Source organism: Lissotriton helveticus, chromosome 9 (assembly GCF_964261635.1).
Source record: "Lissotriton helveticus chromosome 9, aLisHel1.1, whole genome shotgun sequence".
Lineage (NCBI taxonomy): Eukaryota > Metazoa > Chordata > Amphibia > Caudata > Salamandridae > Lissotriton > Lissotriton helveticus.
The window spans coordinates 744,984,514-745,011,075 of record NC_136070.1 but is presented as its reverse complement, the minus strand read 5'-3'; the positions used below and the strand labels follow the sequence as shown (position 1 = coordinate 745,011,075).

Sequence of the window (26,562 nt, the reverse complement as noted above, 5' to 3'; positions counted from 1 at the left end):
AGAGAGCGGGGGTGACCACTGCCTGGGGGAGATGCTTGCGAGGGTGGGGAGCCATGCTAAGGATCGACAGCGTGCACAGAGTGGGTCTGGTCAAGGCATCTAAAATGGCTGCCGTGCACGACAAAAGTGTGGCATTTGAAAAAAGACAAGATGGCACAGACAATGTTTTTCAACACTTCCTGATTTCCTTCGAATCGAACGTTAACAGACGTTGGGGCATATTACCAAAGTTAAGCGATATTTATCCCTAACGATGCATTGCAAAGATTTTTTTACCGTCAGAAATTATCGCAGATAAACCTTGCTATTATCAAGGTTTATCGCAAATACGATAAAAAACCACCGCAATGCATTAATATCGCTGAAAACTCAGCGATATTCATGCATTACCGAGCTAATGCTCTTAGCCATGTTATCCACCTCCCATTGGATAACATGGCTAAGAACTGCTCAGGGCAGCTGTTACTTTTTGGAGATATTCGCGCTTATCTCGAATATTTCCAAAAGTTGATAATAGGAGATAGCGATGTTAGCGACTGTTTCCAGTCGCTAACATCTTGGCATGCCCACTTTGCATGTCATTAGTGATAAATATCACTCACATGCAAAGTGGGGCCCAAGATGGTCGCTATCTCCTACTAGCCGTCGCTAACTGGTGTTAGCAACAGCTAGGTAATACAGATATAATTTTATCTCCGCGAAGCGGAGCGCTGTTACAGATATATATCTTGTTTTTGAACGTTAATTTCTCAAAATGCACTGAAGCACATATTTTGAGACCTAGCAAAGGCACATCGGGCTACCAGTCCCTAATATTTTACCAAGTTTCGTGCAAATCCATTCAGCCGTTTTATTATTATTATTTTTTTTTTTTGCCCCGCGGGCCCTTTTAAAACCTCCACATCAAACCTAGGGGGTCAGCGAGGATCTACTATGCCCCCTTATGGTCATTTGCCCCTTCGCTTTGGCCTCCTCTTGTCTCTCGATCCTACCGAGAGACAAGATGGCGGCCGCTACGGACTGTTTGGAATGTTTACAGACACCGGAGAGCCAATCAGCTTCGCTTCGCAAAGCTCCGTAACGCGAAAAGTACGCGAAGCGGTGCGCTGTTACAGATATATATCTTTTTTTAAACGTTAATTTCTCAAAGTCCACTGGAGCACATATATTGAGACCTACAAAAGGCACATCGGGCTACCAGTCCCTACAATTTTGCCAAGTTTCGTGCAAATCCATTCAGCCGTTCGGGCTAAAAGTGAGGCCAACCGCCCTATGGAAAACTCAATGTTAAAAACACGTTTTGGGACCCCCCTTTTTTCTCGGCCCCCCCTTGACGAACCCCCCCCAAATTTTCAAGGGCTGCTCAGAAACAAAATGTGCCATTTTCCTGAAAATTTCAGCCAATTCCGTCCACAAACGCCAAAGTTATTAGACATAGAATTTTCAAAAATCCCATAGAGAAAAAATCCTAACTATATATACCTACTGGCGACCGCCAGTAGGTAATATATATATATAAGGTTTTTTTTCTTACTCCACAATTATTTGCGGCATAAACAATCATATTCTGGTCATATCCTTTGGCAAAATCATAATACCCATTTGCAATATTGGTTAATTTTCACACTCCATATTGTAGCATGTTTGTAGGTCTTTATGTTTTTAATCTAATTAAGTTTCAAAAGTAAAGCGATACATGTTAAAAAGGAACAATCTCAACTAACTAGAGTAGCTCTCTATAAACTACCAAGCTAAATATTACCAAATAGTCTATTTTCATCCTTAATACATATCTCGATCCAAGAGTAAAGATTCTTACGCAGGATAGGTGACTTATCAAATTTCTCTTTTGTTTCTGCAGACTACCGCGGATCCAGTGTCTATATTTACATACGAAATCAAACCCAACTTTGATGAGGAAACCCAGGTCGCCAAGGGTGCGTTCAAACGGCTGAAGACTCTAAGACACCCCAACATTTTGGCCTACATTGATGGGCTAGAGGTAGACAGTGTTTCTTAATTTGGATTTCTGAACATTCCTGTTTGTTGAAAATATTGAAAGTTTGAATTGGGCGCTTGTTCTATGGAAAAGGAAAACATTAATTGCTTGTGGGCTTAATGGGGCTAAATTTAGAGCTTAGACTCATGGAAAGATAATGGCCAAAGGAATATCCTCACCAAGACTCTGCCAGCATTTGTTAAAGAAATTCCTGTTTAAGAAACAAAACATTAAACATGGAGTTTTAAATTGTCCCTCTAGAATTCTTAGACTGCCTGCTGCTTATTGTGTTGCTTGTTGACACACAGCTATTTGAAAGCTATCTTTACATCTCATCCTACTCGTTCTAACACATGCTGTATTGATAAAGGTGTATTACCCATACAGTGCAATATAAAAAAAACATGAGCCTCGCGGCTCCCGCCCTACCATAGCAAACTGCTTTGCTTTTTGAAAGAGAGAGCAGGAAACCTGCTCTCTCTCTTCCAAAAACCAAAGCCTATTGCTTTTCTACATGGGGAGCAGCATGATAGCTGCTCCTCATGTAGAAAAGCAATGCCGCCTCCCACAGGACCCTGGGAGCCGGCAGGGACTGTGGGGGGATTGGGGACCCCCCCCACGGCCCGCAACGAGGAGGGCCAGCCCCGGGGGATGGAACACCTCTCTGCAACGCAGCCCCCTGGCGCATACTGGAGGTTCCTGCAGAGAGGTGTAATTATGCCACGCCCCTTTTTACACCTCTCTGCAACGCAGCCCCATGGGGCATACTGGAGGTTCCTGGTGGCTAGTTGGCCCCCAAGGACCCCCAGTATGCAAGGGGACTTAATCCCCCAACTTAGAACACGCTAAGGGGCGCGTTTGCACAGTGGTGAAGGTAGGGGGCGGGGCTTGAGGTGATGTGTGCAAACATGCCCTGTGGCGTGTTTTAAGTTGGGGAATTAATTCCTCTTCAATCCAGAGGTCCTCTAGGGGCCAACTACCCACCAGGTACCTCCAGTAAGCACCACGAAGCTGCGTTGCAGAGTGTTGTAAAAAGGGGGCGTGGCCTCTGAACACCTCTCTGCAACGCAGCTCCCTGGCGCAAACTGGAGGTACCTGGTGGGCTAGTTGGCCCACAGGGGACCTCAGGATTGAAGAGGAATTAATTCCCCAACTTAAAACGCGCCACTGGGTGTGTTTTCACACATGCCACCTCAGGCCCGCCCCCTTCCTTCACTATTGAGCAAAATATTCCTCTAAAATTAGCCGAACTACGAATTCCGATTTACTAAGCTGTTATCACGAGAGACCTCAGTGCTACGTCTTTGAGCCCAGTACGGACCCTGAAAATTAAATCTAAGCGTACTTACCAGTAACTTGTATTTTCCTTCCATAGGAATCTATTGTGTGTTTTTCACCAGAAAAGTTTCTTTTTTTTTTTTTGATTTCTGTATTTCTTTATTGTGTATAAAAAATGCTACAACCCCCCAGAAATTTGTGACCTTATCGTTGAGTTTGGTGTTTTTGGGGCGGAGGGCCTTGTATAAGTGTGCTACCTGGTGACCTAGTGTGTTGAGACTAGCTGCGAGTTGTATGAGCGATGGTGTCCGGCTGTTGAGGTTTGCCTTCCTTATTGCTACTTTTATTTTCAGGAAGTTGTAGAGTTCTATGCCTTGTAGGTTGTGTGTTTCTTTTAGGGTGTCAAAGGTTATGTCCGCGCCCTGTTTCTGGAGGTCTTTGGCAATGGAGATGCCGTGGCTGTACCACTCGTGCATGTCTAGAACCTTATCCCTGTATCTTAAAGTGGGGTTGTGCCAGATGGATTCAAATTGACCTCCCTTGATGCTTGTTGTCAGTAGTTTGTCTACCTTCAGGAGAGCTGTTTTTGTGTTCCTCAGGACGGGGTTGTCCTTGACTGTTGGGTGTCGGGTGGCTGTGAGGAGGGTGATGGGGTTCATGCCTTTTAGTATCCCTCGCTCGAGTGTTAGCCACGCTGGGGTGTATTCCTGTCTTGGGTCCAGCCAGTGTAGCCCCTGTCTGGCTATACACGCCACCTGGAATCGTTTGAAATTTGTTATGTTCAGACCGCCCTGATATTTTGAGAGTCTAAGCTTGTGTAGGCTTATTCTGGGCTTCTTCCCTCTCCACAAGAAGTTGTTCAGTATCTTGTCTACTCTTTTGTGGAAGTCTTCTGTGTTGGTCAGTGGCAGCATGGTTAGCATATAGTTGACCATTGGTGTGAGCATCATTTTTATGGCTTCTACCCTTCCCCACCATGTTGTGAATTTGGGGGACCACCCATCTACTTTGTCCTTAATCTTCTGGATTGTTGCTTGCTCATTGTGTTCTAGTGTCGTTCTTAGGTCTCTCTCAAAGAGGATGCCTAAATACTTTATGGGCTTCTGCTGCCATGATAGGCCTGACGTCCCTAGTACCGTTCTTGTTGTGTGAATGTTTAAGGGTTTACACTCTGATTTATCTTTAAGTTTGTACCCTGAGACTTGGGCATATTTGTCAATGGTGTCCGTCAGTGCCTTAATGGATCTTTCTGGGTCTTCTGTGATTATTAGTACGTCATCCGCGTATGCCGCTAGCTTGAAGGTCTCCCCCACCCTATCGGTATCCCCACTATGTCTTCATTAGGTCTGATCATCGTCAGGAGCGGTTCTATGGCTAATAGGAAAAGGCCTGATGAGAGTGGACAGCCTTGTCTTGTTCCCCTGCCCAGGTTGAGTATGTTCGAAACGCCTCCGTTGACTACCACCCGCGCTTTTGGGCTATTGTATAGAGCCATCACCATCCTCCTGTAGTTAGGCCCTAGCCCGAATTTCCCCATGCAGTGATCTAAAAAGGGCCATGAGACCCTGTCAAAAGCCTTCTCGGCGTCCAGGGCTATCATGACTGCTGCATTGCTGCTTCGGGCGGAGTGGTTAATTATATGGCATAGTAGTCTCGTGTTGTCGTGGGACATACGGTTTTTGAGGTAGCCTACCTGGGAGTTGTGTAGAAGCTTGGGTAGGTATGCGTTGAGTCTATTGGCCAGTATTTTCGCGTATATCTTGCAGTCTACATTTATGAGGGAGATCGGCCTAAAATTCTTCGCCTCGGTTGTATCCTTCCCTTCCTTTGGTATGACGATTATGTTTGCCTCAGCCATTGAGGGTGTCATGCGTCCTGTGTGGACACATTCCTCGAATACCTGTTTCATTGTGAGTTTGAGAGTGTGAAGGTACTGCTTGTAGAAGCCAGCTGTAAATCCGTCTGGCCCCGGTGCCTTATTGTCCTTGAGGCTAGCCGTGGCTTTCCCTATCTCATCTTCCGTTATGGTCAGCTCTAGGATGTCTCGTTCTCGGTCTGATAGTGTGGGTGTGGTGATGCTTCTTAGCAGCTCCTCGCCCCCGTCCTCCTTTAGCGCATTATCTCTTGTGTACAGGCCCTCATAGAAGTCTCTGAAGACCTCTAGGATGTCCTTGTTGGCAGTCTAAGACTTGCTGTGTTTGTCTTTGATGGCCCCTATCACGTGTTGTTTTTGTTTCCCCCTTAGATAGGTTGCTAGGTTTTTGCCCGCTTTGATTGCAGTGCAAAGGTTAATCGATTTGTATTTATTAATCCAGGTCCCTGCTCTCTCACTCAGTATTCTATTAAGTTCGTACTTCCGTTTGGTCAAATTTGTGAGTGTGTTGTTATCTTCCATTCTGGCTATGTGGCTGTTCTCCAGCGTTTTAATCTCTTTCTCTAGCTCTACAATTCTCTTGTTTCTCTCTTTGTTCATCCTGCCCTTAACTGTCATGACTGTACCCCGGATAGTGGCTTTTAGGGCGTCCCATAGCACTTCCCTGCTTGTCTCCGGTGTATCGTTTATTAGCAGGTATTCTTTAATTGCCCCCTCTATCTCTGTTTTCGCAGAGGTGTGTTGAAGTAGGCTATCATCGAATCGCCATCTGCGGGTTGGCTTTTCGTTGTGCTTGCCTGATAGGGTTAGGCTTATGTGCGCGTGATCTGATACTGATCTAGGCCCTATCTCCGTGTGGTCTATGAGGTGGGTATGTGTTCCTGACATTAGTATATAGTCTATTCGGCTGTATGAGTTGTGTGGTTTGGAGTAGAAAGTGTATTCCCTGGCATCTGGGTTGCTTAGGCGCCATGGGTCTCTCAGTCTCAGTTTGGAGCATAGATTCTTCAGGATGTTGGGGTTGTTTGTTGACTGGCGTTGTCTACTAGGGTGCTTGTCAATCGCTGGGTCGAGAACTTGGTTCATGTCCCCTGCGACGATCAGCAGGTTGTCCAGCAGCAGGGTGTGTAGTTGTGCTCCTACCCCCTCCCAGAATGGTTTGTCCTCGCTGTTGGGGCCGTATATGTTTGCCACGTGATATGTCTCTCCCGCTCTCCTAAGAGTGGTCACAAGTGTCCTTCCTTGGGTGTCGGCTTGATAGTCTACCACTGCCAGGTTGGAGCTTTTGCTGATTATTGTTACTACCCATTCTTCTTATTCTCAGCTGGAGAACCCACCACCTCACCTATCCAGTTGGCACTCAAGCGTGTAATGTCTGCTTCTTCTAGTCTTGTTTCTTGGAGCACATATATGTCACTTTTAAGTTTCTTAAGGTGCTCGAGCACCTTCCGCCTTTTCACCGGGCTGTTGAGACCCTTGACGTTTAGGGACACTATCTTGATGTCAGACGCTATGCTGCTCTGGCTGCTGTGTGTCATTTATGCTGCTTTGTGTTTCGCGGCACAAGTGGCCCTTCTCTGTGTGCTTCTGTTCTCAGGGTTATGTATGGATCCATGTCTCTATGCCTGCGTTTGCTCCTTCTAAATATGAGTGTATAGAGAAAGAAATAGTAGTGGAAGAGAAGATGATAGTAAGTAAGCCCATGTATATACTCCCCGCCCCCCTCCCTCCCCCCCCCTTTCCACCCCCTCCCCCCCTTACTTGCTGAGTGGGTGTGCGACGACAAAGTTCCTCTGCCCGCATCATCGCTGAGGTAGTTTGTTTCCTTCCTTTGGTGTAGCCTTGAGGCTGGAGAGAAAAAAAAGGTTCGGTCTCCGACTGGCTGCTGGTGAGCCCCTCTACTTGGGTCTACTGCCTGGCTGTTATGTCTAGTTCTTGCTCTAGCTCCCTTTTATCTGGGTGTCGTGTAGAGAGGTAGATATGATGTCCTGTGTTTCATTTGCTGGAGTTCGTAGTTAGTCTTTACTCAGATTGTTCGCTCACGTCTGGTGAGGCGCTTCTTTTCGATGCTCCGGGGCTTTTGTTTTCCTCCATCTCTTCCACTGGCGGTCCTTGCAGGTAGCGCCTTAAGTCTCCTGGGCATTCAAAAAACATTGTTTTCCATTTGTCTGTCACTTTGAACCTGGTGGGACTGACGAAGCTGAAGGTGGCGCCTCTTTTACGCAGGGTTCCTCTGAGGGCCAGGAATCCCTTTCTTAACTCTACCGTTGGCTTCGAATAGTCCTGGGTCAGCACTATCTTGTTTCCAGCCCACGTCAGATTCTGGTTTTTCCTGGCGAAGGCAAAAATGTCTTCTGTTTGGCTTAGTCTCAGTGGGTTGCATATTATTGCTCTTGGTCCCCTGCCCGTAGTTGGTTTTCCTGATTGTACTCTGTAGGCCTTTTGTATCTCGAAGCCTCTCTCGAAAGTGATGCCTGTGAGTTGGGGGATCATCTCCTCTAGCATGGCAGCGCACAAACCTGCCTTGTTCTCTGCCCCCTCCGGTACGCCCAGGATCCTTACGTTGCCTCTTCTTGCCCTGTCGTCCTTCTCCGCTAGCTTCTTTTGTATGGCTTTTGTGGCTGTTTGCAGTTCTGTTATGGTCTTGGTGTTCTTACTTGTTTCGTCTTCCACTGAGCTTATTCGGCTTTCTGCAGCTTCCATTCTTGTGTTTGTTTTGTGAAGGTCCGCTCTTATAGCCGCCATCTCTAGTTGCATGTTCTCCACCTTGAGTTTCGTCTCTCTCCCCACTTCATTGCCTTCGTTTACTCTTTTTAAAATGGTCTCCAGAGTGACTGTTTCGCCCCTTGTTTTCGATGGGGATCCTTGATTGTCCATTTTGGGCTTTTTTTGCTCGCCCACCATCTTCCCCTCGTTGCCTGGCATTGTTCCGATGCCCCTTCTTGATAGGATGTTGACCAGCCGGCCCCCTGCTTGGACCACCTTTGGTAGGTTTGTTGCCTTTGGCGCTGGTGAGTGGGTGACTTGCAATCTGTATCTGCTTGGCTCTCTGATGTGTCTTGTTCTGGTCTTTGCTTTAGGCCCTGCCAGCGTGTGCTTTGTCTCGTTCGCGGCTTTGCAGGCCGCTGCTCCTTTCTTCCACCGTCTTTCGCGTCTCGCGTTGAGGGGATGTTGAGGTTGTTGTGATAGGTCTTGGCGCTAGCCCCTTTTCTTGAGTGGTCGCACCTTGTGTCGCCGCGTCCTGTGTCCCCCGCAGTCCTTGAGCTTGCTGTCTCCCTTGCGTGAGGTTTTATGGCCTGCGTGCCGCTGGAGCAGGAAGCGGTGCGTTGTTGCTCGGGTGCAGTTTCGCGTCACCGGGCCGGCCGCTACTCGGGGCTGCGTGCTTGCCCTCCCAATGCTGCCTGGAGCGCCTTGGGTGCGTCTCGGACTTTGTTGCTGGTTTCTCTCGCTCTCTCGCGTCTTTCCGCTCTGGTCTCCACCTCTCCGACCCGCTGGGTCGGTGCCACCTGCAGTTGCGTTTACGCTCTCTCCCCACGCTCTCACACCGCTGGGTACCACTCGTGAGGAGGACCTGTTCGCTGTCTGGGCGGAGGGTGGTGTGTTGCGTTCCTTTTACCTCCCCCTGGAGGGTGCAGATATACACTCAGCGGTGATTACCGGTGTTCGTGGCTATGTGCGGGGTTTATCTCGCTGCCAATCCTGCTGCTAGTCGGGTTGCTGGTCTCCTGGCCCCCCCTCTTCGGGCTCTCAGCTTCCGCCTCCGGTCCTCGTCTGTGTGCCTCTTTTCTGCACTTTGGTCTCTTGCTCGCGCAAAGGCGCCTCGGAGCAGTTCAAGCGTCTTTGGCTCCGCTGCTCCGTGGAGGGGTCGCGCTTCCTTTCTGCTGGCGTTCCCGCCTGGGAGAGCCCTGTGAAACTTTTGCCTCAGGCACTGGTTCCCGTAGTCTCCTTGTTCGTGTAGGCGCTTCCGGTGATGGCCGCACTTCCGCTTTGGGGGTTTCCGGTCTGCAGCTTCCGCTTGGAGACGGAGAAGACTTCCGGTAATGGCGCCCTCTCCTTTGGCTCCTTCCGGTCCGAAACTCTGCCCCTTCGATAGGTCTCCCCTTCGTTAGGCTGGGTCGCTGGATCCTCGAGCTGTCTCCTGTGTTGCGGTAGTCTCCTCGCTGCTCTCGCTGCCCCAATCTTGATCGCCGGCGCTGCTCCTGGGAGTGGTGTGAGTTTACCTCGTTTGTTGTGTGTCTCCACTCCACTTGTCGGGGGGAGGCGGCACGGTTCGGGGGGTGTCTTTTCTGGTCGCTCTTCGTTGCTTCCCCTCTCGGTGGCTACCACTGGCTACCACTGACCTCAGGGCGCCATCTTGCGCTCTCTGCTGTTGTTGTCCGCGACGGGTGCAGGAGCTAATTTCTTGCTGTCGTGGCTGTTCTTCCTTCTTCTTTCCCTCCGTTTCCTGTTGCCTGTTGCTTCCCCTGCCTGTTTTTATGCTTTGGGTCAGGATCTGGCTAGTTTGGCTTGTTGGTTTTCCCTCAGGGATGCGGAGCCGACGGACTCAGACGACCGTCCACATTGCCGTCCAAGCCACGCCCCCTGAGAAAAGTTTCTAAGTGTCTATTTTTGAAACGCACAAATATTCCTCTAAAATCAGCCAAACAACGAATTCCGATTTACTCACCTGTTATCAGGAGAGATCTCTGTGCTGCATCTTTCAGCTCACTACTGATCCTGAAAAGTAATTCTAACCGTACTTACAGTAATTTGAATTTCCTTCCATAGGCTATCACTACCTTATATATATATATATATATATATATATATATATATATATATATATATATATATATATAATTACCTACTGGCGGTCGCCAGTAGGTAGTTATAGTTAGGATCGTTTTCCATAGGAAATCCGCAACATTCTATTGGGAATAACTTTGGCGCCGAATGAGGGATCTGCCTGTAATTTTCCTTAACTTTGCCTCGCTGCGCTCCGCTCCTTCCCTGAAAGTTTCGGGGGGATCCGTCAAGCGGGGGCCGAGATAAAAGGGGGGTCCCAAAACGTGTTTTCCCCATGTTAATTTCCATATGGCGGTTGGACTCACTTTTAGCCCGAACGGCTGAATGGATTTCCACCAAACTTGGCAAAATTGTAGGGACTGGTACCCCGATGTGCCTTTGCTATGTCTCCAGTGGTTTTTACAAAAATTAACTTTGAAAAAATATATATTGGGCTACATTGGGCTATATATATGTTAGAGCCCAATGTAGCCCAAAGATGGCCACCAGAGACAAAAAAAACAAATGAAGCCCAAATATCAGCCAGATGTAGCCCAACTATAGCCTAATGACAGAATGTCCCAGTGTTCTAAAGAACAACTAGAACGCTAACAGTCTTACTTATGACAAAAGTATGGCACACCTGAAGTCCTCTTGATTGGAATAAAGTGGTAACACTTAATACATTTAATTTGAAAAGTAACAAAATGAGGGGTTTCTTTTTGCCATAGAAATTTTATATATATATATATATTTATATTTCACTGAAAAAAACATAGGTTTCACACCAGTTATAGTTAGTAATTAGCATTTAAAAAACCTATTAAATTCACTGAAAAAAACCATAGGTTTCACACCAGTTATAGTTAGGTGGAAATTTTACTCGCATAAAACCATTGAAATTCCCACCTTATAGTTAGTTGGTCTCACTATAACTTGCGCGTGCAATGCACTGCTGATGACGTCACATATTACATCACTCATGACATGGTCAGTGAAATCACTCATGACATCACTGATGACATCACTCATGACATCATCCAGTGAATGTGTATCTCTCTGAAAAATAAATATTTTTAATATATGTATATCAAGGTTGATTGAAGAATAAATGGGTAAATAAATGTCTAAATGGATGTTTTTTTTGTGTAAAATTGATTGGTTAACTGACTTATTACATGTATCTTAGTGAATACATATATTAGCGAGTAATGTTTAAATATTTAAATATCTGTATCTGTGTCTCACTTTGTGTATAAGTGGCTGCATGGGTTGGTGAGTAGCTACATGAGTGTGTATATGGGTTATTAGTTGTTTTTTTGAGTATCAGTATCAGTGTCTGTATGGTTCGGTGGGGGATATTACTTAGAGCACAGATGCATGAATGAGTGACTCACTATTTGTATGTATTTTGAAGACAGCATGTGTTCAAGACTGTATGGGTGGATGATTGTGTGTATGGGTGGGTTAGTGAGTATGTGTTTTTATAATTGATTGTTTAAGAGAGTAAATATGTTTCCGTTTCTGTAGAAGTATGTGTAGTGGTGTGTATATAGCAGTATAATCAAGTAAATGTTTTTTTGATAGTTTATTTGCATGTGTGAATTTGTGTGTGAGTAACTATATGGATGAGTATTAGTGTGTAACAGGATGTATAGGTGTATGAGTACATATGATGAGTAAGTACATGCATGAGTGACTATATAGAACTGTTGGTGAATGAGTGGATGTGTATGTAGATGTTGGAATTACCTAATAAGTTGTTGTAATTGGTATTGGTTTCTCCTTTTTAAAGAAAATGTTAGTTTCTATTTTTGAATGTGTGTGTCAAAGGTTATTTTATGCTGATAGAAGGTCTGCCACTTTGTCACAAGGATGTTGTCATCGGTGATGTCATTTGAGATGTCATCAGTGATGTCATGAGTGATGTCACTGACCATGTCATGAGTGATGTAATATGTGACGTCATCAGCAGTGCATTGCACGCGCAAGTTATAGTGAGTCCAACCAACTATAACGTGGGAATTTCAATGGTTTTATGCGAGTAAAATTTCCACCTAACTATAACTGGTGTGAAACCTATGTTTTTTTCAGTGAATATATATATATATATATATATATATATATATATATATATATATATATAAATATTACAATTTCAATATTTTTAAAAACATTTTTTTTCCAATTTATATTAAAAATATATAATGTAATTTAAGAATTAAAATATCTAGAAATAAATAGTTAAAAACAATGTAGTAAATCAGTATAAAAAATATAACCATTAATACATTTAAAAATTATCATTTACAAAACTTTTGAAATTCACTGAAAAAACCATAGATTTCAGCCACGTTATAGTTAGGAATTAGCATTTAAAAAACCTTGGAAATTCACTGAAAAAAACATAGGTTTCACACATGTTATAGTTAGCTGGACATTTCACTCATACAAAACCATTGAAATTCCCCCGTTATAGTTAGTTCAGCTAACTATAACTCACGCACCCGCAATGCACTGCTGATGACGTCACATATTACAACACTCATGACATGGTCAGTGACATCACTCATGACATCACTGATGACATCACTGATGACATCATCCTTGTGAAAGAGTGGCAGACCTCCTCTCACCATAATATCACCTTTGATACATACATTCAAAAATAGAAATGAAAATGTTCAAGAAAATGGAGATACCAATACCAGTTACAACAACCTATTCAGTAATTTCAACATCTACATACACATCCACTCATTCACCAACAGTTCTATATAGTCACTCACACATTTACTCACTCATCATAATACTCATACACCTATACATCCTGTTACACACCAACACTCATCCATAGTTACTCACACATGCAAATAAACTATCAAACATCCATTTACTTGCATACACCACTACACTTACTTGTACAGAAACGTACACATACTTACTCTCTTAAACAATCACTTATAGAAACACATACTTATTTATACAGGAACTCTTCCAATCTCTCACTCACATATACTCACTTATATACATCAATACTCATATATACTAGTTTAACCCCTTCCACGCTCATGACGAGCTGGGCTCGTCATGAGGTAGCCTCCTCGCACGCTCATGACGAGCCCAGCTCGTCATGAATAAAGGGAATATGCAAATCTCAGCACAGGAGGGGAATATGCTGAGCATCGATCTGGTTAAAACATATGTAGTTACTCATAAAGATACTATTGAGACAGTCATTCACTCACTAACACACCCATATACACTCATCCGCCCATACAGTCCTGCACACATGCTGTTTTCAAAACACTCCAGCCCCAGCTCTGGTGCAAAACTGGACAAAGGGAAAGGGGTGTAACCACCCCTTCCCAGGTTCCACCCATAGGAGGGACCTAGCAGGTAATCCAGCCCCTTTAATCAGTATAAAGCTAGGAGCTGAGTCTAGAGACTTTGGATTATCCTGAACTGAAACTCTGAAATGAAACTCTGGACCTTCGACATTCTACTGCAACTAGAAGACTGAAGAATCTCCCTTGTGGTCAAGGAGTTACCACCCTGTGCAAATAGGCACCACCTAGCGAATTGCCGGTTTGCTTGGTCGACGATCCCGACGACCCTTCTTCACAGGACTGGACTTCCAGACTTCTCCGACCCTGACCCACACCTCCAGCAAAGCTGAGACCTGTGGCGGACACAAGAGACGTGGGACCGGACACCTGGCCATTTTGCTCTTTGCTAAATTGTGCAGCTTCTGAGGCGTCCTCGAAGTTGTTCATTGGGACTTGAGAAGCCCCAACCCCGAGTCGTAAGTGCACTGAAGCTCAGCCCTCCACACTCCACGAGTGCCGCGTGGGGCCTGCTCTTGCATTTCCTCTCGAGGCGTCTTTGCGGTTGCTAGCCCGCTGGCTAGTGGCCATCTTGAAGACTCCATTTTGAAACAACGCAGCTTGCCTAGTTGCTCTGGGCTTGCTCTTGCTTTCCTGTAAAGGGTAAGCTCCACAGACCTTGCTGGTCTGTACAAGAAGCCGATCTTCACTTCCTGTGTGGGTTGCCTTTGCCAAGGCTTGTTGACTCCAATCCGGAAGCCGACACCGCCAACAGCGAGAGCCTTCGTGGGACAGTCTGTGATGTATTCCTATAGGTTCTGAATCGATCCCCCTATTCCTGACCCTATTCTGGTTAACAAACCAACAAGTTAACTAGCAGTCAGCCCATGAGGCAGCAAACCCCCATGATGCAGATACCGTTATCTGACGAAGCCACACTACGGCACAGGAACGTGTTATCTGATTAGGTCATAACGCTTGCGATCTAATTAGACAAGCGATATTCCTCCAGCCCCTGATAAGGCATACGGAGTTCTCATAACAAATCAAACCTATGACAACCTGGGAAAAACCCTGCGGCCATTGTTTTGATTTCACCAAGAACTTCAGCAAAAGAATGTGCTAACGACCTGGTCGTATGACATCCTTATTGACGTATCTATGTCCATCCTTACGTCAATCTCGGCACCTTAAATGTATAAATATTACCGATATTGCCCTATGCAAACACACGCGGTGCTGACGAGACGGAGCAGCCATACTTGCCGAAGCCCAGAGCAGAGCAGACCCCGCTGGCGCAGCCCCGCCTTCCTGACGCGCTGAGAACGAGACGCGCTGCTTTCTCCTGCCGAGAAATCCAGCACCGGCGTTTCCGGGTAGCCCTCGCAGGCAGCCTGGAATATCGAGAGCAGAGAAGAGAGATACCATCCCTCATTCATCCTAACTTCCAGGTACAGAACTGAATAACCCCTCGCAGAGAATTCTTTAGTCAGTCACTTGGCAAAAACAAACTTAACTTAAACTGTAACTTTCTATTCCCGCCCACGTATTAGGCTTAGGTCAGGTACACGGGGTAGGCGTATCTAGAAACACCAGTTGAGTACGTTTAGTCAAATGTATATGTGTATGTAATATATTTTATTCATTTTAAACCTTCATATGGCTTAGAAACCATATCAATGTTTTTACAGTATTATTTTATACTTCTGCTTTTAATGTATGCACTTTACTTAACGATAAGTATTGCAATAATATCGATCCATTTCTCTTGTACGAGAAGAGACTGATCAATAAATAACATCTTTTATTGAACACGCCCGTCTCTTCCTTTTCTCTACAATCTGATGAGACTAAGAATGCACGTACTGACTGAGTAAAATAAATTGCCTTTTGTTCACACGACTCTCGAGATACACTCTTGATTAGGGGAGAGCAAAGTTGTCATGTTCTATGGTTGTCAGAAACTAAATCCCTTCTTGTCTAATCAGGGAAGTTAATTCCTTCCTGAACATTCGAGAAAGTTTCTAGTGAACTCTGAGCTAGCTGGCAAACCCAAAACCTTAAGTCTAGTATCGACAGTAGTAGACCTAGTTAACGTCTGGTCTAGGCCTATACTATTGAAGGTATTATTCCAATGCGCAGAGCCTATTGGGATAATAGGAACTACACTACATGGCGCCCAACGTGTTTGGAAAGGGCGATAAAACTAACGTAAGACATTTAAAGTATTTCAGTCGTGCTTTCTCACTCAGACCCCTTTTCCCATAATACTCCAAAGACGTCTGGAGTGGGTGAAAGGTAATATCCGCCAGACCTCGCAGGAGGGAACTCCTATGTATGGTTCTTGGTATAGTCAACGTTGAAGGATACACTGTTCCAGAATATTGTGCATCTAATCTTTGTTTCCATAAGAAACCTGATCTGCAAACAAACAAAGTAACCATCCTGTCAGTAAAATGGTAGACAGTGATGAAGAAAGAGAGACAGCTAGATTAGCAACTGAACTCGCAGCCGCTGATGCTGCTATACAAGATGCAGACCAGGACATAATACTCATCCCGGTCATCAAAAGGAAATCTATAACCTTAAAACTTATAGAAAATGGACTGACACCTAGAGGTGGTACAGTCATATTCGTAATTGAGGCACACGAATATCGGCAGACAGAGGTATACTATTCATGGATACATTTTCCAGCAGCAAATGCTGTAACAAAGTACTTCCACTATTACAAAATAGAGGAACCTCCTGAAACGTACACTCCTTTCGAGGAGGTGGAAGTACCACTCAAATTTCAAGAGCACCTGCTCTTATTTGATGGCGCCCTAAAACATAATAATCACATCACCAGGCTCGGTCCCTTAGGTAGACCAGGAGCAACGTGGCCGGTCCTAGCCGGATACACACCACATCCAGACATCGACGGGATGTCTGCAGCAAACCTTTTAACACAGCTAAAACAATTAATAAAAATACATAGACAATTAGTCCAGTATGTGATGCGGACTTCTACAATTCAGCCAGCAATTAAAATTCCACAGCTGACCCCTCACCAGGGGAACACAAATAAAATTACACCACAGAACATACAGTCCTGCCTAGGTAAAGTACCAGCTAAACGGGAACAAATACCATTCTGGTTGGCACAGAAAATAACCCAAATAGAGGCGGTGTTTCCTGATACCACCCCGTTAGAAAAACACAGGATTCTGACTATCTGTCTTCCAATGGGAATCGCACCACACATTGAGGACTGTGACACTTGGGGTACAGTCTTTGCTTCCATTTACACAAAAACACATGGTGTTCCATCCATTTTGGTAATACCAGATGTGCTAAAACAAATTCAAGACGAATATGGTCCAGAACCCGCTTTAACTCTTGGTATGAAATTACTAAAAGACTTCAAGCAGGTCTCAGCTATATTATTAGCCAACATAAAGGGAGAAGCAGCAAACGTGGCGATCCGCCAGAGGTTAAAGGAGACAGATATAGCAGACCAACCAGCTGAAATTGCCAGAATCATAGAAAAATCCTATGAGGAACTAGGTAGAGATAGTCTAGGTGGAATACCAGTAAAACCACAACTGATTGAAAGTCCTGAAAAAATATTTTTTAATAATAATTCAACATCACAGAAAAAGAGCTGGGATGGAAACAAACAATCCAATCCTAAAGAAAAGAAATTCCAGTCCAGAGGCAGGTCTCCAAGGCGAAGAGAAAAATCTCCGACCCAAAGACACAGGTCACCCCAGAGTGACCCCTCTGGGAAAAGATATAACCTTAGAAATAGGGATAATATAAAAAAGCCTGATAGATATCAAGACATTGATACACGTCCCTCTCAATATTTTCAGACTTCCTCGCAGAAATCGGAAAGAAGAGGACGATCAGAACAAAGAGAAGAGCACGCCAAGTCCAAAGACAAGGAACCTGCTCAACTAAAAAAGAAATTACAATTTCCAAAAAAGAAGGTAGCCAGTATCAAGGTAGTTAACAATGCCGAGAATACTGAGGACACAACTGAAAAACGGAGAATGGGCTCAGACAATGCTAGACAGCGCAGCAGAAGTGAGCATAGCTCGCAAAGTCCTTATGAATCATCTGGAGACAGTGGACACGAATGAATATCTTCAAGTGGAAACTGCAGACACCAGAGTTAGCAAACCTCACAAAATATACGAAATAACATTACGTATAGAGAGATAAGACTAGAAAAATAAGGGGACTATTTTGGGATAATCTCTCCAAGGGCTATGACATCCTTCTAGCTGAAAAAGACTGGCCACCAGAATTTGTCAGGGAGTGCCCTCATGGCGAAGAAGTAATTATGCCTGCCTTCTCAAATCACATCCCAATTCATAAAAATACACACTTGCTAGAAAGTGGGCAGTAGCTCTAGCTCCTGCTTTATATAAAAATCACGTAGGATGGGATGAGGACTCTCCTCCTCACAAAATCCAGTTAAAATCACAACCTACTGCACAAAGGCAGTACCCAATTAAGCAAGAAGCTAAAAAACAGGTAAAAGAAATTCTAGATCAGCTAGAATACCAGGGGGTGATTGAAACTTGCACCTCACAAATGAACAACCCTTTGTTTCCGGTCTCCAAACCAGACAATTCATACCGTCTAGTTTTGGATTACCGACACCTTAACTCATGTTGCAAAACTTTTGCAGTGCAAAACTCACATAGTGCTGCACTAATGAATAACATAGTGCGCAAAAAATACAAAACACCTTCGACATCTCTAATGGATTCTTTTGTCAAAACATAGCACCAGAGAGCAGATATTTGTCTGCGTTCTCAATAAATGGCACTCAAAAACAATTCTGTCGGTTAGCCCAGGGGTACAAGAACAGCCCGGGAGTATTCTCAGCGAGAGTAACAGAATTACTACAAATATATGACGACGAAGCATTATCATGTGTCGACGACATATACTTAACAGATGATGACTTGGAGACTCACGTGAAGAGAGTGAGCACCATAATACTTGGGTTCGCAGCAGAGGGTTACAAATTCAACTTTAAAAAATCCAGAATTGCCCATCTGACAGTCCTGTTCTTAGGATATGAATTATCAAGTGAAGGCAAAAGCCTGGCTGACAACTAGAAAAATGTGCCGTACTCCAAGCACCTAGAACACTAAAAAACTTACAGTCAATTCTAGGCTTCCTAAATTTCGGAAGAACATATATTGCAAATTACGCAGAAAGGGTCAAACCCCTTTATGATCTAATAAAACCAGATTTTAAAAGATCAAATTGGACCCAAATACACACAGAAATATTGAGATCCTTACAAACAGACATGCTAATTAAAACAAAATTAGAAACTCGTGATAACACACGCAATCTTGTGATCCGAGTCATCCCAGGGAGATGCGGATTCACATACCTGACCTCTAATGAGGGAGAAAAGGTACCAATTGCATTCAAATCACACTTGTACACTAAGGCTGAAATGAAATTTAGCCCAACGGAAAAAATTCTTACCGCAACACAGACCGCTATAGCAAAGGAACGAGCCCTGGCACAAGGTAAACGAATAATAATCGTGACACCGATACCAGCCCTAGAGGCTGTAACAAAAGCAAGCATTCCAAATGCTAAAGCTCTCCATCCGAGATGGATACAATGGGCTAATTCTCTTGCTGCAACAGACGTGGCGTACGAATTTGATCCTTACTTAAAAACACAAGAATTTCTCCAATATGAATTTGAATGTCCTCCGCCGACCGAAATTCTGCCTCTAGAACACTACGGCTGTATAATATATACAGACGGATAAGCACAACCCGCAGTGGGGGGTAAGCAAGCTTACAGTGCTGCGTGCGCGATCGTTAAAGGTCGCTGGCACGAAGGAAAATTTAAACCAGCAATCACTAAAACACAATCTCTAGGAGATTGTACAGCTCAGCGAGCTGAACTACTGGCATTCAAGATGGCGCTTGAAAATACCGATCGAGAATTCCCCACATTCCTAGTGTGCGATTCGTATTATTGCGTTCAGTCTTACAATGAATACTTGCAGATCTGGCTTCAGAATGGTTTCAAGGATGCGAAAGGTGGCACAATCAAGCATAAACTGCTCTGGGAACAAATAGCTCTTTTACAAAAAGAACTACCAAAGACTCACGTGACACACTCACTGAGTCATCAGCGTGATGGCGTTCACGTTGCAGGGAATTCATTGGCTGACACAGCCACAGCGGTAGCAACTAAATCGGCTCCCGTAGTTCGAAAAAAGCGTACATTAAAATACATTGACGGTGAAACAGTGCTGGCGGTGAAAACGTCATTAAAAGGCGACTGCTCAGCGCTACCGATCAACTATCCACTCAATTATACATACATAATCGATGCAAACTCCGTCCCTTTTGCTCGAATCCCTGGAGTGGGGGATAGAGTGATTCCAAACATGGACAGGAGAAACTTGTTAATCGCAGACGCACATATGGGCGAGGGTATCGGACACCTCAAACTAAAAGATTCTCTGAAAGAATTACAATCACGGTACTGGTGGCCAGGCATGAGCCTGCATCACACCATGTTTGTAAAAAACTGCCCAAACTGCAACAGAGATCGCAGTGGGGAGAGAAACAGCTTCATACCTCGTCGTTTTACTCCAGAAAAATCAAGAGTAAAAAGCAAGGCTTGCGATTAACATATACAGGCTAGTTTCCACTTATAATGTAGACCACCAGCACTCGGCTGACGTCTGGACTGTTATACAAAGATTTGCGAGTCTAAATGGCATATACGCTAAGAGCATGCTACGTTTGACCATTGTTTCCACTCTAGCCCTCCAGCCTGAGGGGACACATGGCCAAATGAGCATAGCACAGCGGGAATCTTCTCACTTCCTTCCTGAGGGATACGGGATGGTGTAAAGAAAAAACCAAGGCATAAAGCAATCTATAACGGAAAGGATATTAGGTTCGGGAGCTGGGTGGGTCAAACATCTAATAAGTGTCCAACGTAGTCTAAATAACTTGCCAAGAAATTCTCTGAAGGGATTCAGTCCGTACGAATTATTATTTGGAACTAGGATGTTGATCTCTGACCTTGATAGTCAGACTTCAGTGGTGAAAGAAAAAAGCTTTGATATCAAAGACCGTTTGGCTATTTTGCAGGACTTAAACAAAACAAGAAAAGACCTGAGCAACATAAAGTTGAAACAACAGCCAACAACCACTGAAGAACCACCACCTGTCCCAGCAAGACCTGTCTGGATTCCAAAAGTCGGGGATCTGGTCAGAGAAAAGATCGCGGTAAAGAAGGAATTTGGGCCTTCTTACAGAAAAGCAGTTCCTGTCTTGTCTGTCAACGGGACAAGATCAGTTGTACTACCGCCGCTTGCTGGTAAAAAGGAGAACCGAGTTGTATCCATCGACCTGGTAAAACCACAATCATGTGGCCGATAACAAATAGTAGGCCAAGTGGACTCCCAATAAGTAGCAGAACACCAAGGTTTGCTACCAGTACAGAGGTCCTAACTAAGAGGCTCATTACATTCGAAACGCCTAGAGAAGAACAACATGGACTATGCAACAATACAATGGAACTTAGACCTCTGAAAACCCAAATAAAAACATTTAGCAGAGACACACCAATCTATAATGAAGTACCAAGTGCAAATGCAAGAAACAGTAATCCTGAACCAATTGGAACAATTGACAGAACTGCATCCGGCTACTTCATAAACTTCGATGATTCCTCTGAAGGCTTCAGTGAATCAAAGACACAGCCATCATCAAAAACCTTTAAAGATAAAGCTAAAGAACTTTTGAAACAACTGAAAGAAACATATCTGATTTCTCCATGGCTTGAATTTTGGGTGGGTTTTGGTGCATTTATCCTCATACTTTGGCTCATCATGGTACTAACTTTGGGACGCTTCATTGAGGGAAAATATGCTAAAATGGACACAGCAAGTCAGAAAATCAACTTGATCCTCAAACCACACACATCTTCACACGTCGAGAAAAGAGAACTTTCTTCAGCCAACTTCACAGCCAATCCTATACCGGGTGGGGTAGCATGGGATAACACTGACTATGAAATTTATGGTCCGGTCGAAATCCTGAAATATCCACACCAAATTAAGATCTCATTGAGTGACTTTGTAAAACCAAGCTCATTTGCTGATGATTGGGACTTCGAAAGCATTAATAATATGATGTCTGACTTAGTAATGTCTGCTAAATTTACCAAACATGATTATTTGCAGGGTTCTACAAATTATGATAGTATGTACTGTTATAACCACTATGGTAACCATTTTCTACATAGATCTGCACAACCTAGAAATGTTTTAAATTATAATCAATGGGAACATTGTGCAACCCCTCCAAAAGGAAGCTCAAGAACCGTTTACGACAAATATTCATATTTTTCAGGTTTTAACATAAGTAATGCTGAAACATTTTATTTCAAATTGTCAAATAAGACAGGGATGAAGACCATGATAACCAACACGAAATTGATATATTCAGACTCATTCTTTGAACAAATGAATACTTTTTGTTTTGATTATTGGGACAAAAATGTTGAATTGAAAAGTGTTTGGGGTACAAAAGAATGGCAAGTACAGGGTATAGAATCTTTGTTTAGAGCCTGCATGATCCCAGAACAAATAATATTTTTAAATGACACTGTTCAACAAACCACCTGTCTTGGCCTAGCCAAAATCAAAGACTTAAATAAACCGTCTATTCCAAAACCAACAATGAACAGCAATAGTTCTACAGAAGAAGATCTAGACGTAAATTATGTATTAAACCAAAACAGAACACATCCAGATTGGAAACAATGGTTGATCTGGTCCACAGATACTAATAACTGTCAAGACAGATTCCTGAACAAAACACAGGGGTTCAAAATGACCAGGCCAGACCCTAGATATCCTCAAAGACATCACCCAGGGATAATAACCACCTACAGTGTGGGCAAATTATGCCTTCAATGGCTACAAATTTCCACACTGGCAGAAATTAAGCAACACCTAACTTTACTTACTGATGGTGCTGACTTGCGTGATTTCACTATGGGACCACGCAAACAGCGTCAAAAGCGTTTCATAGCAGCCTCAGTATATGCAGCATACAATGAGGCCTGGAAGGTTACTCAAATTGAAACAGCAGAGAGAATACGGGAAATTGACCGTATTAATTTGGAAAAATCACTTTCTGTAGTGGACAATGGGTTAATGACTCTGTCCTCCAGAATTTTTTCTTTGGACAGCATTGTGTCTTCAGCAATCGACATATTATCGCAAGACTTACTGTTATTACAACACGGTCAGTCCCAATTGCGTTCTATTGTACAGCTTGGCTGGACGTTACAAAATCTGCGTTCAGGCTATGTGCCTTGGCGTTTAATCAACACCACGTCACTATTCTATATCTTTAACCTTACTGATAGACAAATCAGTATGGCCCAAAAGGGAGCTGATTATATAATCCTGAGCATTGAGAAACTTGAGAGATTACCAGTGACAATGTCAGAACGACCTGTCAGTGAATGGATAATACATGGGATAATAAATATTCCAATTTCAACCTTCAGCTTTCAATACTGCCAAAAATATATACAGGCTGGCATGTACGAGAAATTGGGAAAGGGGTACATTAAAACAACATGGGACCTGCCCTATTCACATGCATGTGTCAGTAATAAAGGACAGAAAGTATTTCTTAGTGGCAATAATTGTGCAATGTCACTAAGCGGTACACTTCTGTGTAACGGAATTAGTTTGCACGGAGCCTGTGAAGGGAACTCAAATAACCTTTCATGTCACCAGCAAGGCGCACCTGCAACAGAGATAGAACCATTCTTTCAAAGACTCTATAATGGGAGTTGCATTCTAATTGTAGATCGCAGATGTTGTAGTCTTATGCCCGGGACTCCTTATCTCGTAACTACGACTGCGAAGGTCAAGTGCTGTGGACACTCATTGTTCCCCAGCTCCTTTCCAGACAGGGAGGCAAGGGCATGGCCCAACTTGAAAATTACTTCTATTCGAATAGATACTTTAAGCAGAATGAAAACAGTGCTTCTTCAGACGCCGACCAGGCTCACGTCATCAAAAGAAACATATGATCTACAAGTCGCAAGGAACGACTGCAGAGATACATTCATTGTTATCAACTAATTCCCCCATACATTTCGCAGAAATCCTGAATGAAATCTTAAATATTTCTGATACCAGTGGGGTCTCACAAGTATTTAAGACAGTATTTTCGATGGCATTAACACCATTCAAAGCCATACTGGGTATTTTTCCAGACTTCGTCCATTCGATTTTGGCGGACTTCCCCTCATTTTAGGACTGATTGCAGGAATCCTATTCCTAGTCCTTATTTTTCGTTATGGCAAACCATGTCACAGACAAAACACCTGCGACAAGGGAAGAAACAATCCTAGCCATTGGATACCGGGACCGGATATCAAGAATCCTGGGACTATCCCGGCTTAGAGACCTGAACATGACTTGGTTTCTATCCTTTCGACCTATGTGGCAACGATGTGTTTTACCTGTATTAAGGTGCCTGCTATGCGGAGAAGAATGCGTGTTAGACACCTGTCTGACGCTACAATCGGATGCGCCAATGGATGCAGAAACATTGTTGAGTCCGATCAAGGCTCATGCTTTGTGCTGCCCTCAAAGGCTACCAATCCTGATGACGGCATTCGTGGAAGCTTCACCACTACGATTAAGGGGTAGTGGAGTACAAGATGAAAGCAGCATCGATCAGGTACGACCTTCTGTCAGCAATCCAAATCAGAATGTCAATGGAGACAATCATGCGCATGAATGCATGGTTACACCTATTTCCGAGTTAGTGGAACTCTCCCAGGAAGCTGTTGACAACTTTTTCGAAAGCCTAAATGATATGATGTTCTCACCAGAACAGAAATAGGGACTTTTGAACAAACTCGTACACGGCGTTCCCTGAATTTGGCCTTCAACTTTAATAATAAAGTCACATGAACAATTTTCCCTCCAGTTCACGGACAGCAATTTTTTGAGCAGCCCCAAATAATTTTTTACGATTTTTCGGGACACTTATCTTCTGCTTAAAGTAAGAAACTATTCCTAGAGAACTAAGATTTCTATTTTTAGACTGCTTATAGACATTAGCTGCCCGCTGGTATGTTCATTGTTATTATATTCTGTGATGAAGTGGTCTCGAACTTTTTTTCTGTATTAAGAGCCATTTCATGTGTAAATCTCATATACCAAATAGCAATAATGTATACAAATGCGTTATTACTTTAGCATTATTCTACAGCTTGAGCGCATAATATACATATGACTGCATTTCTTCCGTATATTTGAAAATTTCAAAATGCATTTATGTATTTTGGGGTGGTAAGGTATACACAATACTCTATAATATATTGTACTATGTTTTACTATGCATAGATTAGTAAATATGACCATAGTTAGCGTGGAGTGGGTGTGATGTATTCCTATAGGTTCTGAATCGATCCCCCTATTCCTGACCCTATTCTGGTTAACAAACCAACAAGTTAACTAGCAGTCAGCCCATGAGGCAGCAAACCCCCATGATGCAGATACCGTTATCTGACGAAGCCACACTACGGCACAGGAACGTGTTATCTGATTAGGTCATAACGCTTGCGATCTAATTAGACAAGCGATATTCCTCCAGCCCCTGATAAGGCATACGGAGTTCTCAAAACAAATCAAACCTATGACAACCTGGGAAAAACCCTGCGGCCATTGTTTTGATTTCACCAAGAACTTCAGCAAAAGAATGTGCTAACGACCTGGTCGTATGACATCCTTATTGACGTATCTATGTCCATCCTTACGTCAATCTCGGCACCTTAAAGGTATAAATATTACCGATATTGCCCTATGCAAACACACGTGGTGGTGACGAGACGGAGCAGCCATACTTGCCGAAGCCCAGAGCAGAGCAGACCCCGCTGACGCGCTGAGAACGAGACGCGCTGCTTTCTCCTGCCGAGAAATCCAGCACCGGCGTTTCCGGGTAGCCCTCGCAGGCAGCCTGGAATATCGAGAGCAGAGAAGAGAGATACCATCCCTCATTCATCCTAACTTCCAGGTACAGAACTGAATAACCCCTCGCAGAGAATTCTTTAGTCAGTCACTTGGCAAAAACAAACTTAACTTAAACTGTAACTTTCTATTCCCGCCCACGTATTAGGCTTAGGTCAGGTACACGGGGTAGGCGTATCTAGAAACACCAGTTGAGTACGTTTAGTCAAATGTATATGTGTATGTAATATATTTTATTCATTTTAAACCTTCATATGGTTTAGAAACCATATCAATGTTTTTACAGTATTATTTTATACTTCTGCTTTTAATGTATGCACTTTACTTAACGATAAGTATTGCAATAATATCGATCCATTTCTCTTGTACGAGAAAAGAGACTGATCAATAAATAACATCTTTTATTGAACACGCCCGTCTCTTCCTTTTCTCTACAATCTGATGAGACTAAGAATGCACGTACTGACTGAGGAAAATAAATTGCCTTTTGTTCACACGACTCTCGAGATACACTCTTGATTAGGGGAGAGCAAAGTTGTCATGTTCTATGGTTGTCAGAAACTAAATCCCTTCTTGTCTAATCAGGGAAGTTAATTCCTTCCTGAACATTCGAGAAAGTTTCTAGTGAACTCTGAGCTAGCTGGCAAACCCAAAACTTTGTCTAATATCGACAGTAGTAGACCTAGTTAACGTCTGGTCTAGGCCTATACTATTGAAGGTATTATTCCAATGCGCAGAGCCTATTGGGATAATAGGAACTACACTACAAGTCCGGATCCAGCTCCTGGTCGCTGTCGACGCCTCCAGGTCCACGTGGCTGCAGAGACAAGCTTCACTTTTTCACCTGTTTGCAGCTTGACATCGCCTGGTTCCTTCCTGGTCACTGACTAGTGACCCAGACTCTGTCCCCTCTGCCTTCAGGTTCTTCACTTCTCCGATCCACCCTTGGATCCATCCTGATATCTTCCTCCTGGTCGCCTACAGGATCTTCATGCAACTCTCCATAGGAATCGACGACGAAACCCGACACGACTTCACACCTATGCACCCGGCATCCCTGGGTGATGTAACTCGAGTACTCCAGTGCTCCCATGGGTAATAACTATCCAAGTGTCCTGTTTTAACTGGGTTTCCCCGCAAGTCCACCCGGACTGTCCAAAATCAACTAGTTTCTAACTTTTATGTTCCCATTGAAAGTCTATGAGCACCCGCGTGTGTGTTTAGACACTGCACACGCATCCTGTGAGATTCCTACTTCCTAACC

At 43.8% G+C, this 26,562-nt stretch overlaps 1 protein-coding gene across 2 annotated transcripts in view; it reads left to right on the top strand.

Moving 5' to 3' along the window:
- Window positions 1-26,562, top strand: part of SCYL1 (SCY1 like pseudokinase 1) — a 990,258-nt gene that overhangs the window by 29,838 nt on the left and 933,858 nt on the right. For both annotated transcript variants that reach the window (XM_078660868.1, XM_078660869.1), the window contains exon 2: window positions 1,862-2,002. In XM_078660868.1, the coding sequence (XP_078516994.1) occupies window positions 1,862-2,002 (141 nt within the window). The remainder of the gene's footprint in view (window positions 1-1,861; window positions 2,003-26,562) is intronic.